Raw genomic sequence first — 16,458 nt, 5'->3', positions numbered from 1 at the left:
CAGGGAAGGGAACTGGCCCCCCTACCCTGATGTGTGAATTTCACACGCCGTATAGGGCTTAGTACTGGGTGAACTCTATCATCACCTACTAAACCAACCTTCGGGTTGATTACTGTGTTTATATATATATATATATATATATATATATATATATATATACCCGGACCCTCCGGTCAGCAGTCCAACGCTCTACCCCCTGGACTACCGCGACCCATACTATATATATATATATATATATATATATATATATATATATATATATATATATATATGTGTGTGTGTATATATGTATGTATATATGTATAGCTTACACACCAATGTATAGGTAATATTGGCAAGAAAATAGCCGAAGAGAAAAGAAAATGAGGTGAGAATCTAAGACAGATATGTGAGTGTCTAAGTTTCATTTATTTAGATGAGTTCGAGAGTAATAGTTACGGTTGGAACCGGAGAAAAAAATAATGTGAAATAAATGGAACTTATTATTATAATTATGAAAAAATAGATCCCTGGATTAACTGTATTACAGCCTTCACTTCGATAAAGTGATCGAATCACTGTGTACACATAAATAGATAATTCGATTAAATAATATTTATTCTATTTTTGGATAAAATCGGACTAACTGCACTCATAACAAACTTTCCGTTGGCCTTTCTAGATGAAATTGCGGGCTCAAATCGCTGTGGAAAGATATAAATACAAAATTTAATTTGGAAATTGAATTTATGGACGCGCTGTAAACAAGCGTCAGAGCTGAATTAGGGCGCAGTTGAGGGAAAGAGTGGACATGAGGGTTATCGAAAGAAGGGGGAGGTTGCGATGGGGGGTGTTCGTATTTTGTCCGAGTAAAAGAGAACAATTACTCCGAAAGGATGTCGCAAACAAATGGGAGATCAAGGAAGCCCCTGATGACGGCAGTTATCCCTGGCACCCTTTCTTCAGGGCCCCATCACTTCGGGGGCCACTTCATTTTTTCGCCCTGGACATTACTTAGATGCGTATGAATGGTATTTTTGTAGGGTTCGGGGAAGGTCATGATCGATTTCGGGAAAGAGTAACAATTACGCGATTATATTTGTAGTCTTTTTTTTGCACTCCTAGAAAAAAAATAGTTATTATTATTATTATTGCCATTTTAAGGAATCGACGATTAGTTAAGTCAGCCATTATCTCACGCCACGAAGTAAACCCTGAAGCAAGTGAAAAATTAGTCATTTGATCAAGGAAATATAGGTTTCGATTCGTGTGGCCATCTATACTTGAATGTTAGGATCTCAAATTGCCACCTTGTAACTGGGTATATGAAAAAACAAGTGTATAAGGAGTGGGATTAGAATGACTGGTGCTAATTCATACGTTTGGTTGAATTAAAATTTTAAATTGCATGCAAATATAAGAAATACTAATTTAAAAGCATTCGCTATCCAGGAATCGCTATTAATACTTATTACAGTTAAACATACGATTTGGCCCTTTCTTATATTGTTTGAATATCTATTAAACTTGCTTTAGCATACACAGACACTTATGCAATGAGATACTAAAAAAGCGCGCCTATTTATCTTATCGTGCAATGCAAGAATTTTTAAAATGTAAAAGTCATTCACCCTTTACGGGTTTTCCGTATAGGCCGTATCCCTAGACGTTCGGCCGAGTGCTTAAGACAGTTTAGCTACCGAGGCGTCCGAATCCCGTTCGAGGCAAATGATAAGTACACTTTGATATTCTTGCATTGTTTTCCCCATTAGCTGCCACTAGACTCCCTTAGACTCCGTTTCCCATTAGACTCCGTTGAAAGTCAACGTCGCGGCATCTCCCTGAGATAAAAAAAATTATCTAAGCGTGAGTCTACCGTCATAATGGGCAATTGCGTTAGCCTCTGAATTTTTGTGAATTTAGTTTCATTTTTGTATATCTGAGGAGAATTTTTCATTACAAAAATATTTCCAAAGCAATATTAACAAAGCAATATTTACAAAACACTTATATGCTTGGCGATTTCGCAGATTTCTTGTGCACCCAACGGCCGAAAAGGCCAAGCACCTCAATTAGGAATCAGGATACAACTTGGAAAAAATCTGCCACCTCTTTTTTCGAATCCGGGACCTCTGGGTGGGAAGCTAGTGCTACACCTAACGCACCAACCTGATCTCACAGAGAGGAGTGTTTCTCGAGAGTATTTGTGTTTCAGTATCTTAAAAATTAATTTCACCAAAGAAGGCTGGGATTGAACTAGGAATATTCTGCGTCGTTATTTGCAAATCACGCTAGTCCACCGAATATTTATTTTAAAAATGTCCAAGTTCCTCATTATCAAACGAAAACAACGAGTGTTCTCTTTGTATGTCGCCTTGTCTTCTTACTTCTAACCCTTGTGGTATCGTATGTTTTATATCATTGCATTCGTCATTTTCATCTCTTGGCATTATTCATATAAATGTGTGCATGAAGCTGAGACTGGCTTCACAGACGCGATTGCACGCACGCAAATTCCCCCCCTCCCCCGCGTTTCACTTGGCGATTGCTTGAAGGCAACCGGAGGGCGAGAGAGTCGACAATTTCTCTCTCGGTATCCCGCGGCTTTCGCCGAAATTGAGGGGGTCCACGGAGGCGAGTGTCACCCGCCGTGACCAATCACCCCCCGGGGGGAGGGGGATTGCTTCTCGGCACAAATAAAAATTCGATCTCGTTCGAACTCAACTGGGGTGGGGAGGGGGATGTAGTGGGAGAGGCCAGAGGGGAGCGACTCGTGACGAAACAGTTGGCAGTGTCATTGCGTGCTTGTGCGAGGAGGAGAGATTGACGTGGTGACCGGGGGTGGAAATTGAGAATACCAGGCCGTCACACACACACGTACATCCCCTCACCCCTAGCTTCCACAAGATGTAAATAGACTATAGATGTAATGACCTGGACATAATTTAACATAATTCAATAATTTAACGTAACAACCCTGGGGAGTTGTTTTAGCCCTCTCCATCAAAATTTTAAGAGTATTTAGAATAGATGCAAAGCAGCTTCAGGACAAAGGACCGGGTGATAAAATTTGTTGGCCTGTGATTATTATATTATTTTATTTATTAAAAATATTGTTCTGTACGTGATGAGGACGGCGTGAGAAGTTGGATTGTAAAAGTGTGTTATGTCTCAACGGTGCGTGATTTTGGATCAAGCGTGATGTTGGATGCGCTTTGCTTTGTATGGAGTGAACCTAAGAGGTACGGTTGTGGGAATTTCCAGAATCTTTAAGGGTCATTGTTTTTGAGTGCTTTTTCTCATTTACAAGTATATTGTTCTTGTAATTCTTGTTATTCTTTCATGTAAGTTCTTCTTGTGCATTACAAGGGTTAATCACTAAACCGCTGCCACCTAGTTGCGACGAAATGTAAATAATAATCATAATAATGATATGAAATATCAGGAATATTTTGTTCTTTGTTCCATAAACTATCAGATTATCTACATTTTAGCCCAAACAATTCTCATAAATGGAATGGTCTAATGTGATACAATTGATCAATATTGTTTTAAATGTGGTGACTTGACCTTTTGGAGATCTTAATAAATTATTCAGCAGAACAAAAATCTGTCGATGAAAGGCAAAAAAGACCTTTTTGGCCAATTTTGGCAAAGGCTTGCTCAGGCATACGGTTTTTTTACGCTTGTTTGGCGATTGAAATCCTAGCGATACGGGAAGAATCAGCTTCCCGCTGGATGAACCCGAAGGCAGGGATAGGATCCTGGGGCTTCGGGGGAGTTGCAATTAAACGTTCGAGAGACAAGAATAATTGAGCACAAAATAATTCTCGTGAAGAGTCATTTTATTTTACTCATTTGAAAATAAAAAAAGAATTATAAGCGTTAAATTTACTCCAGTTTATGGATAAAGAATTAATTATTCTTATTCAGCTCAAAATTTGCCCTAACTCTAACGAAAAATATATATCTCAAGCTTCGTTCAAATTCCGGCTTCAGTGTAATTATTTGGCTTTTTGAATGTATGGAAACGCTACTAATATCGATGTAGAATTACTCCCTTGATTGTGGCGAATGTCGAATCCATGCTATTCCGAAAGAAAAGAAACATCTAAGAACTATGTGATGAATAATAAATTGCAAGAAGAGATAATTTGGAGGCCCTGGCTTCATTTCTGCTGGTGGAGGTACAGAGGAAAGCCAATACGAGCGTAGCGTAATACGAGCGAGCGATCGTAGCATACCTGAGTAATGCGATTACTTTGTGATTTGGTCTTTGAATTTGCTCATTTGAGATAATAAACTGCATGGAGATATTAAATTGATGGCCAAAATTTTTCAGATCATTAATTATATATGTATGCCGCTATAAAATACAAATGTTTTGTAGAATATCAGCTTCATTTTTAACCTTTCGAACAGTTTTTCATGCGAGTATGTCAGGCTCTTATGTTGATAGATTTCCCTGTCCATGAATTTTCTTAGTTTTGAGTCATACTTACATAAGTACTTACCTTAGCTGAAAGAATGAAGCCTCTCTTTCAATTTCGTCGTAATCGTCTGAAGTCTTGAAAATATTTGGTTTGTGTATGACTTCAGGATATAATTTACTTCGGAGGAATAATTTACGTATTTTCATTATTTTTCTCTCCAAAATAAACATGCCAGTCTCCTTTGCAGAGGTATAAGGAATTTTATTGCGCCATAATGGGTACAATTTGATTAGGTAATACCTAATTTGAAAATGATGAAACTTTTGATATTGTTTGTTTTATCGACTTCCATAAATTGTTAGTTTCAATGACTTCGTATCCCTTAAAGTGAAATTTAAGTACTTCTTCTTCTGTGACTCTCGTCGACAGTTCTCAATGCCAATTCATTTGGGATTCACTTTACGCAACTCCCACGTGCCAGTGGTAGCCACGATAGGATTTATCGTTCTTTTGAAACTTTAAATCTACTGAAAAAAAATGTCTCTCGTGTTTTGATTGCATTTACTCCGAAGTAACAAGAGTAGCTGAGGTCTGTATAGCGTTAATAAAAATAAACTTTATTTTCATTTTGAGTTAATTCTGAACAAAATCATCATACATTTTTGCGTGATAAATGTGCACAATTTTTACTGCGGTGTGTTTAACCTCTATATTACATTTAGGTTCGGTTTTCCATCAAATTCAACACCTCTACAAACTCAATGGCGAATATTTTAAATGAGGTGATATAAGTATGGCATAACATCCATACAACGCATTTGTAACACGAAACAGCGTATTCAGAAAAAATGAAAGAAAGGGGTTAATACTGAAAGTACATTTCTTAAAAATACACTGGTCGTTACACAATTGAAAATGAAAGAAATTGAGCGTATTATATATATATATATATATATATATATATATATATATATATATATATATATATATATATATATATATATATATATATATGATGATTTTACGACTTTTTTTAAAATCACTCTGTGGCATGGTCTTAGCCAATCATGAAACACTAATAATATTGAAATCTCATAATGCCGCCAAAGAGTAAAGTAAAACATTATATACACAAGATATATTGTATAAATAAAAGCACAATTAATGTACTCTCCGCTCAAATAAATGGAACTTTTTTTCTTCAACGTAAACCATAAAAAAAATTAATGAGCCCAGGAGATGAAGCCGATGAAAGCACTTCCGTGTTCGATGATTCTGCGTACTAAATAATCCGGTTCATTTAGACTAACCTAGTAACATTTTGGAAATTCTATTTCATATGTTTAATGTAAAGTGCAGTAAAATAGTGCTATTAATTTGATAAATTGAATGACGAGACGAATAGATTCTAGGTTTCACCGGTTTCAGTAATCATCTTATCATCGTGACTCCCCGTTTATGCATCAAAAATTAACAAATTAAACATAGGCCTTAAGAGTTAACTCTCCATTAAATGACTTGTATTTTATGCGGCCAGCAGCTCATCCTCTTTATTTGCATAAGGTGAAACATTACGTCCCCATGCGAGATTGTTAGTTGCACTTATGTTCGCCATAGAAATTTATGAAGGACCGGTTCTGGTGTGAGAGGACAACTCACTAACGTATGGAGAGAAGTGGTTTCATTAAAATTGCACAGAATCATTTTTACCTTTTTGAGGTGACTCAAGATTCGAAAAAAATATGTTTTGATACTAAGTCGAAAAATGAGGTATTTCAGCGGTTTTAGTGGCGAAGTATTGTAATTTAACCGTTAATTAAAAATACCTTTGATCGAACCTTATGCAACAATGTGCACAATCTGGAAATCTTATCAAAGTGAAGATTGAATCAAATTTCATTAATCGTCCATTAATTCTCTTCCGAAATTGTACTTCCACTGAACAATTGAACACGTAAATACATCTTCGGCCGAGGAATAACATTTTAAAATTATTTTAGAATGACTGAGGAATCATGTAAAGGGTTTAACAAGCAAAAAGATTTAACAGAAAGAAATGTTACAGAGAATGTTTTAACAATATAATTATCTTAATAAACCTTCGTCAGTACACCGCATAAAGCTGTGGCGTGGACATTCCTTTCGGTCGTGGGGAGCGGGGAAGTCGGGATATTTGTGGAAGGGTTGTGTTTTATGGGGCACGAGGATTTATTTTATATATTTTTTAAATAAAACGTCCGTTGTCCAAGGGGATGTCTTCAGTGCTTGCCGGAGCTCTCCCCTTCGGCCGCGACGTTCGTCTCCGTTGCCACCGGCGCCTCGGACCTCTTCCCAAGGCCGAAGTCGTACATAGGCAGGCGCTTTCCGAGGCCGAAGCTGTACGTGCGCCTGCCGGCCCTGCCGAAAGAGGAACCCTGCCCCGAGGACCGGACCCTCCCGCCGTCCCCAGCCCTCTTGCCGATGCCGAAGTCGTAGTAGCCGCCCCTCTTCCCCTCCTCCTCCTGACCAGACACCTCCCTCTTGCCAAGCCCGAACGAGAACCTGTGGTCCCTCCTCTTGGCCACCTCCGCACCTCCCTCTCCCTCCTCCACATCCTCTTCCTCCTCATCCGCCCTCTTGCCTAGGCCGAACCCGTACCTGGGGTAGCGCTTGCCTACGCCGAACGAGTAGGTCCTGGCCCTCTTGCCCAGTCCGAACCCGTACATCTGCCGGGCCCTCTTGCCCAGGCCGAAGGAGTACATCTGTCTCGCTCGCTTGGTCTCCTCCGGGCCCCACTCCACCTCGCCCTCCTCCCACGACCCGTCGTCCGCTCCCACGCCATTCTCATCGGCTTCCTCGCCCGTCATGTCGTCCTCATCATCTTCCCAGTCCCGCTTCCCGATCCCGAAGGAATACGTCCTCCCCAGAGACTTGTCCCTCTTGCCCAGACCGAACGAGTACATCCTGTCGGCCCTTTTGCCCAGGCCGAAGTTGTAAACTGGAAGCCTCTTGTACTCGGAGACGTAGCTGTAGGCGCGCTTGCCGAGACCGAAGTCGTAAAGCCTCTTGTAGAAGTCCAGGGTGGAGTCGTCTTCGGAGAGGCCGGTGCCGGAGGAGGGCCCGGACGAGACCGGGGCGGCGGAGTCCGCCGGGGCGAGTCCGGACGTCGTCCCGGGTAGCAGGAAGAGGACGAGGGCCCAGGAGACCAAGGAAGCGGTGGTGACGGCCAGGCCGCCCAGCGGGAGAATGCCTGCCATAGCACCTGCGAATGAGAAAGGGCACCTTTCAGTTGAAAGAAATTATGGCGGTTAAGGGATGTGACTCGTAGCAATCTGTAGGCAAGAGTTCCATTTTGATTGCTAATTTTTAACATAGGTTTGGCACAATGTGGGAAAAGTGAGGATGCTGATGGGTGAAAATGGAATAGGGCAGGAAATGCGGATTCAAGAGTTATATACAACTAGTTGGATGCAGGCGGCTATGACAGACCGGAGGCTAACATTTATTTAGGCCTTATCGTTCCCCCAGTAGTGGGCGGGGGGGTGGGGGTGTAATGGAATACTGACTATCAGGGCTGTGTCTACAAAAAAGATTCTACAGGGTCTATCATAAAAGCAGTGGGACTGATTCGATTAAAAAATATTTATTGCCAGCATTGATACATTCACTCAAAAGTCTTCGAAGTGGTATCCTTGTGTGTCCACATACCGCTGCCAGCGGGTTTTCCACGCCTCCTGAATAGCGGTGCCCGGAATGCTGCTAAGTTCCCTCGTTACGGCCTGTTGTAACGGTTCAACCGAGTCATAATGACGTCCTTTCCGGCGAAGGAAGAGGAAGAAGTCTGGTGGAGCAACTTCAGGGCTATAGGGTAGTCGAGAAGCTCTCGGGAGATCCGCGAGCACTCGCAGCACCAACTTCACACACACCTTTCTCATGCCCAAATTTTCGGTCACAAGTCGATACACATCTCTTTTAGTGATGTCAAGTTCATCAGAAATCATATTGAACACTTAATCTGCAATCATTGTCCAACAAAGCCTTCATTATTTTAAGATTTTCGTCAGTTGTGTAGATCGAAAGGCATCCTGAACGTTCGGCGTCTTCAACATCTTCCCTGACCTACCGATACAACTTGTGCCTCTCAAAAATATCCGATCTACCCATGGCGTTATCACCATAAGCTGTCTCGGGAACAGCAGGGTCTCTTTCCCGGTTTTGCCCAGTTTCACTCCGTATTTGATGGCGTAGCGCTGTTTCAATAACCAGTTCATGACGGAGCTTAACAAGGTCACGCTATAGACGTTCGGTAAACGAATGATCCGTACTCCGCAAAGGCTGAGAACCAACTACCATCAGCATTCAGACTTCCCTAAGAGTCCCCTCCCTCGAACCCAGCCAGAGAAACTGCCGTCCGCCCGTCCGTCTATCCGGGAAAAAAGTCCTACCGCCTTTGGGACTAACCGGTTATTTGTTGAGATAAAGATGGGCAGGGGGATAGAGTTAAGCACTGCCGCTTAAGGCTGTCAACTTTGAATAATTTAATTTAACTTACTAAATTGCGAAAAAAATCCAAATATCAATGGCATCACCTCTTGCCGCGTTGCATATTGAATTATACTGACAGGATTAATTTACGGACATGGTGATGCGTTTCATTGACTTGCCAATGACCCTTCAGTATTTCACGATGTATGGACACCACTGTGACCTCTGTTGCATATTAGTGAATGCATGCTCCCCCTAAGACCTCGTAGGCGATCAATTCTGGAGGCTTACGGCCTGCCGTCGGTCCTCGCCGGCCCACCGTGAGGGGGAGGGGGTCGTGCGCATCGTATCATTATTTGACGGGCGCCGGCGGAGGATGCCGCACTGCGTTCCCGCTGCGACTGGAGGCTCCAGCTCCAGCTGCGCTTTTGCTAATGCATTAAGCGGAACTGAAGCGGATGTACGAAGCTGCCCATGGATGGAACTTGAATGATTACTGGAAGGCTTCGCGTGAGGATTTAGAAGGCCTCGGTGGTTGATCAGGGCCGCTTGAGACTCTAAACGCGATGGATTATTCGGGGATCCGGAGATTCGGTCGCGAGAGGTAATGTCATCGACGGGATTTCTTCCGGTGGTGCATTTGGCTCTCTGGAATACATTGAAGGCTACCGTTAGTGATTGATGGAGAACAGCCGCGAGATATTTCATGGACAGGTGGCTGCCACATTTATACCCGTATTGTCTCAAGTCGAATTGCAAATTTCAAGCCGAAGCTAGTGGTATAGAGCAAACTATTAAATGAATCGTTTCGAGTAATTTTGATTAAAACTGCATAATTCAGCCTATTTATGTAGGGAGAAACTTTCTATTAGATCTTGGTCGATCCTTTAGGCGATAGATATTTTTGTTCGAACCTTATTCATTTTAATAAAAAGAGACGTATCAGGCGTGATATGGTGGAATATCATAGTTAATGAAAAATTGGCAATTTTCCACAAAATTAAATTTTTTAATGCGACCGGTTTCAATGTAACTAGATCATCGACAGGTGAACGATGTACCTGAAGGTGATGTAGTTGCATTGAACCCTCTCGCATCAATAAATTGTATTTTGTGGAAATCAGCCAATTTTTAATTACTTATACATTTTCATTTGAGTGGATAAGAGTAATTTATGACTTTTACGATAAGTTCGTAGTTACTCTTTCCGAGATATCCCTACACCGAGAAATTTGCAAACGGGAAAATGTTTTTCCCACACGAATTAATGAGGCTATTCCCGGAATGAGAGCCTAACCAACGAATGCGCACCTTTCTCAGAACAAAGAAAAATCACAACATTCGTCCGATATAATGCGTCCTCTTTTGTGGGTCAACACCTTTCCACTAATTTTAATGTTTCATTATTTTTCTGACTAGATTATCAACTAGTCAAAATCCGACCGGGCAGGCATCAATTTTGAAAAAAATAACAGTGAAAGATTCGCTGGCACAAAATTACTACCCGCGATAGGTAACAATTCCTTCCTTTTGAAATATGAGCTTATTCAAAGAAAAATCAAGTATACCATTGTCGTGCCTTATATTCATTGGAATTTTAATCGTAATAGACCCGATTTCCTAGGCGAAATTATATTTGTCTGGAATCGAATATCGACTCCGTCCCTCTTCTTTCTTGCGCCACACCCCTTGATACATATACAGTACGTCCTACCATTCCGATGTGGGAGTAAAATGTTTCCCTCTGTGTCAGAGTTAAACTAAAATGACTTGAATTAATCAAATAACTTAAGTCGCTCAAATGATCTTCGTGATTCTCGAGAATCCCACAGCCCTGGCTATCCATTTACCAGGTGTATCATTCTATAAATAAAATTTCTAAATATGCGGGCCCTCCCTGCAATACACAGAGAGAGACTGAATCTCATAGATGGGGTAATGGGACCGTGTCCACAAGAGTCGATTATAGACTGGACTGAGTGTTTAAGACTTGATTATATACTTAGGCATTACCCTCACTCACGATCTCTCCTGGTGAAGCACATATGGGGAATATGCGTACAAGCTAACATAACATTAGGATTTATTTGAAGAGTACTGGGTAAATTTGATGAAAAGGTCAACGGGAAATGTTACCTTTCCATAGTTAAGTATCATTCGGAATATGCTTCTAGTGTTAATGTAATCCTCACGAATTTGGCTTGATTACCAAATTCAATCGCGTGCAGCGTAGAGGAGCTAGATTCTTATAACGTTGTTATGATTAACTTAGTATTATATTAAATTGAATAGAGCAGCTAGGATGAGAATCACTCAAGGAGCGAAGGTTAAATGACAGATTAAATCTCTTGCATGAATTAGAAGGACATCTCTTTAGCAGTGATGTTGAAAAGGTATTATTACTCCCATCGTACGATGGTAAGGTAGATCATATCAATAAAATTAGAGAGATTAAGTGTAGAACAGATAGATATAATTTGATAGATATAAGAAATCATTTGTCTTGCAAACGATAAGGAATCAGAATAACATTGTCCGGCCGCGGTAGGGCTAAAAATATTCGGGTGTGGTGTGGTGTGTTCAGTGTACAAACACTATATATGGTACAGGTAGTCTGTGTATTCACCCCCTGCCACACACCCTAGCGGTGGCTTGCAGGGTACTAAAAATACAAATAGTCTAAAATCGCCCCAATCACCCTCAGTCCTCTATAGCTCTCCGAAAAAACCCTCTCATTAATTAACCGTAGGGATTCTCTTTTTGGTCCTCGACCTCCCGGCCCTCCACCCTCTTCCCTCGGCGCTCTCTCTCGAGACGCTGTTCCAGGGGCACCTCATTCCGAGCTCCCCCTGGCCGCATTTCACCTTACTTACCTTCCCCTCTTCAAGCAAAACGTTGCTTCGTCAATCCGCGGAACGCCAACCCCCGTCCCTCCCTTCCTCCGTGATTACCGCCTCTTCCCGGAGACAAGTCGCCTCCGGGTCCGCCCGTTCCATTGCCGCGCCCTTTCGGCCTCCCAGGCTATGGCGAACGCGCGAAGATAAAACTCTCAAAGCCGTGCTCTCGGCGTACTCAAAGCGGTGAATAGCTTTTATTCCTTCCATCTACTTCCGACTCCCCGTTTTATTGTGCCCTATTCAGCGAAGCCGCTTATTACGCCGGTTGCCGCTCTGAAATCGTCTGTCTTCTCTTGCGTGACTTTAACGCTCCCTTTCCATCGAGTTATCCACTCTTTATGTATTCAAAGTTTAACGGGGCATGCGGAAAATCCTCATATATTTTACAACGCTTGAAATATTCGTTATCTTCATGAGATTTTAACGAGCTCTCTTTTGTATCGTAGTGATGGGAGCTTTTCGCACGAGTAAAAATATTACTGATGAAGGAAAATGTAGTATTCATACTGGGTGGATTTAATAATAGAAATGTCGTATATAAGCAAGGGTGAGGCTAGTTAGAAGACAATAGCAAGTCATTGTTTCTTAAAAACTTGGAAAATTCCTCGAATACAAGTAATCAGGCATTTATAGTCTAATCTAGATTGGCTTTAAAGTCTCTAAAAACGTGAAATATCATCATACGTACGAATGAGATTCTGTCATTTTCAGCGGCAATCCACGGTTGCGTCTGAAATTAAGTACGCGGAATTAAGTACGCGACACTTATATTTCTTAATGTCTTTCCCTACAAATGTAACCTTCCATCGCCCTTGATGTTATACCTTGAGAAACAGACGTGGATCTTGACTTCGTACCTAATTATGGTACTCCTTCGAGACATCCATAGTCATTTATTTCTTCAATTCGCTTCCACACTCTCGTTTATCTCCCGATATTCCCCAGGATTTAATGGGACGCAAATAATGCGGCAGGATGATTCGGGCACGCAGATGAAAGAGAAAATTAGAGGGGGCAGAGTTTTTAATGGTCGCCCTGAATGCGCTCCTGCAGCAACCAGTGTCGTTCGGGCCCACAAATTGCTCTCTCGTTACACTCAGGATGCGGAGGTGGATCGAAGCGTGCGCCCTCCATTGTTCTCGCGGCGAATGGAGAGGGTTACTGCTCCCTCGCCTTTCTTCAGAAGTTTTAATGCGATGAGATGCAAATAACACTGACTGCAATAACACTTCCTACTGACAAATAATAATGAATTCAGAGAACTTCACGTTGAAACACCTTAGATTGAAGGAATGTTATCATGATTCTTTACATGTGTGAGTTTTTTTTATCTACGTAAGTTTAGTATACATGGTTTGTATAAAAAGTGTCGGGAAAGGGTTTGGAAACGTAGATTTATTTCAGTTATTGTTACAATACCTCTAAATTTCTCAAATAACCTTCCTTTGAGCATTAGCACACTTTTGCTAGCGGGGTTTCCACAACTCGAAGGCTCCCTGGCTAGACAGATCCCGGAAGGTCCTTAAGAGTACGAGTACAAGCTTATTTGACGGCACTTAGGGTCCCATGGTGGTTTCATTTGGGAAAAGATTTCACTTTTGGGAATAGGAAATAGTAGCATGTCGGTGCCAAGTCGGAACTGTAAGAAAGTAAGGGAATCGCCGCGATGCTGTTACATAAGGTCTTTGCAAGCACACACTCGACTCTGCTCTTAGTCATCCGTCAAGACCTGCGGGACGAATTTAGCGCAGATTTTTCGCATCGCTAAATTTTCAGTCTTAAAGGTGTTCACTGTCATCTTATCAATGCCAATACAATCGGCGATCATACGCATACTTAACTGACGGTCTGAATTCAGCACTTCACGTAGGAAAAAATTGTCACCGATCCTATTTATTCAAACCTTGTATATATAATGAAGAATTATCTTATTCACGTGGATAAAACTACCCGTGCGCTACCGCAGAGGTATGTGGCAGGTGATGCGTGGGAAAACAATGGAGCAGAAGGCTCTAAAGGGGTATTAATTTTTCGCGCATTACTCTTTGTATTGTGGCCGTGGATTGCCTGAGAGAGGAAAACGAACCTAATAATCCATCGGTCTGGACGTTCATCTCTGTATGCATGTGTGCCTTCCATGCCTCTACGTAAAGGGCTACAATGGAAGTATTAAAGAAAGGGGCCACAATACCGTGCATCCAAAAGAGATTGCAGGCCCAGTAAGAATGGCCATAAGTAAAAAGGAAAGCATCTTCACACATTATTTTGATGATACCTAGTAACAAATAGACTGATTTTGAGCATGGATTAAAAAGAGCCAATGTGATTTTGGGATGATAAAAAAAGGCTCACATGGGATATCGAGAGCGAACAATGAAATGCTTTGAAGCTAACACCGAGGTAAAAATTGTAGTCGCTCATTAAATTGTTAGAGGAGACGAGAGAAGCCAAAATTAATGGAAATTCATTGCCGTACTGATATTGAGTATGACTTTATTCTTCACACAGTTCGTGACCACGACAGAATGAAATAGAATTGAAAGATATGAAATGTAAACATTAGGTTCGACATTTCAAACTCCCTGATAAATAAGTGATGCTTAACGGAGATAATCACCAGTTACCCTAATGGTTGGTGACCTACACCCTCTGCCACACGTCATCATTGTGGTGAGTTTATAGATAAGGTGCCCATGCGCATTACTGTGATTGTACTGTGATGACCCAAGTGATTATTTCACGAGGTTGTGTAGTTGGGGACAAGGATTATTTCATCGCCCTCGTGTGTGTAAAATTACACGTCCAATACTTTTGCCATAGGTTTAATATGGATCTAGATTCTCATCCTGGGCCATGCAGTCATTGCGTGTCGCACACTTCCCTTCTAACGCCGATACCCCACGAACCGGGCGGGTTTTTTTCACTGGACTTGGTTCAAGATCGTGATTTTTACAACGAATCCTAAATGCTCGATAGTCGGCGTGCGGAAAAACCTAACGAAAAATTGTCACATTCCCTACTCTGTGCGAATGGGTTGGATGTTTCATTGAATTAAACTTTTGCAATGAATAAATCAAAACGATAAATGTCTGCAATTAACACTACTGGACCATGGTTAGGTTTAGGTTAACTGTAATGTACATGGTCTGAATTTTTAATGAAAAAATCAAATGTGACGACAGAATGGAATATATGAGAAAGCAAAAGAAATTATTCTCTAGCCTACCAACGGGAGTGCGTTCTGGGAAAAAGAATGAAAATTTCTCTTGACTAGAAAAATCAGACCTTTGCGACAAACGCCATTAAATGTGCTTATCATATTTAGGCATTGGCGTATTTATTTTCGCTTTCGTTCACATATTAAAGTGTGTCAGATAAAATTATTTGATCTCGAATTTCTATTGCATTTAGAGGATACATGGGATGATATTCATCTCACGATGCTTGACGCGATAATATTGTTTTTCCAAATTCAGAAAATCGCCTTAACGTAAAAATATGGAATGACGCACTACTCATTGAAATCACGTGCCGTTTGGAGGATTGCAAAACTTCATTTTGTTAGTGGTTATTACGCGGAGATAGGGCAGTTTGAAGGAGAAATTAAGGTTCCTACTCGGAATCAGGATTCGTTAGACACTGTCAATGTGAAAAGAAACCGGCTTGATTGGGGATGCATGCATACCAAGTTTTTAATGCTTTTTAGTTCCTTTTAAAATTATTCAACTTATGAGTTTCCTTGGATCAATCAATGAATTTGTACGTGAATAATTAAAATTTCCCAAGTGATCCTTGCTATGAATATTGTATGTATTTCCGGCAACTGTGAAGAGAGAGAGAGAGAGAATATGACTACCCACAGCAATTTAAAATAATCTCGTGTAAATATTTGTTCGTATCGGTTTACCACCTGTTGAGAGTCATTTCATTCTCTTTACTTCAAAAGGGATTTTCGAGATGTACCATCTTCCTGAATATTTTGATGCCTTATGTTCAGCAGTATTTTCATTTTTGAAGTATCTCTGCAGATTGTTTTGTCACCATTCTTTTCATAATTCAGCTCCGTGATATTTCGAACCTGTAAGGGTTGGTCGGCCGTGGGGCGGTGGTTGTGAGAGGGGCGGTGATCCCTGCTCTTTAAAAAAAAGAAACATCGTGACCTCACTCCCGCAGATGGAATGGAAAGAAAGATCATCGAGCGAAGTCTCGTCTCCCGTCGCTGCAATCCATCGCGTGGGAGGAATACGATCCCCCCCCCCCCCCGCCGACCTAATGCATTTCTGCGACACGCCGCATTCCCTGGGGTGGCTCCTAGGAGGGAGGATAAAGCAGGGGCAAGGGGGGCTGGCTCTCGGAACCTCCGAAAAGGAAGCGAAAGGGTCTCAGGTGTACGTTGGCGGAACGGGGAAAGTCGGGGAAGGGAAGGAGTGTGGTTTTTGGGGGAGAGTTGTCCCGGAGCATCCTTTTTTGAAGTTTGCTTCTGGGCTTCGTCATCTCATCCGCTCGCCTGCGGCATTCAACCGCTCCTCCCTTCATCCCCCACCCCCCTCGGCATACATTTTTCACTCACTCCGCCGAGGAGAAAAGAGGCTTACGCTCCGAATGGCGGCGGATCAACAGGTCTCTTACACCCCACCCCTTCGACCCCATCCCGCACCCTCGTGACCCCCTCCCCTATTCACCAC

The 16,458-nt window shown here is 41.8% G+C and overlaps 1 protein-coding gene across 1 annotated transcript in view; it reads right to left on the bottom strand.

Annotated features, from left to right (window-relative positions):
* Positions 1 to 4,663: 4,663 nt before the first annotated feature.
* AstA (allatostatin A) overlaps positions 4,664 to 16,458 on the bottom strand; it is a 285,076-nt gene continuing 273,281 nt past the window's right edge. The window contains exon 2 of the mRNA XM_071599080.1: positions 4,664 to 7,653. Within this exon, the coding sequence (XP_071455181.1) occupies positions 6,671 to 7,648 (978 nt within the window). The 5' untranslated portion in view covers positions 7,649 to 7,653 and the 3' untranslated portion in view covers positions 4,664 to 6,670. The remainder of the gene's footprint in view (positions 7,654 to 16,458) is intronic.

The sequence above is a fragment of the Hetaerina americana genome, unplaced genomic scaffold (genome assembly GCF_022747635.1).
Source record: "Hetaerina americana unplaced genomic scaffold, ioHetAmer1.1.p SCAF_104, whole genome shotgun sequence".
Taxonomy (NCBI): Eukaryota; Metazoa; Arthropoda; class Insecta; order Odonata; family Calopterygidae; genus Hetaerina; species Hetaerina americana.
This window is presented reverse-complemented; position numbering and strand designations above follow the sequence as displayed.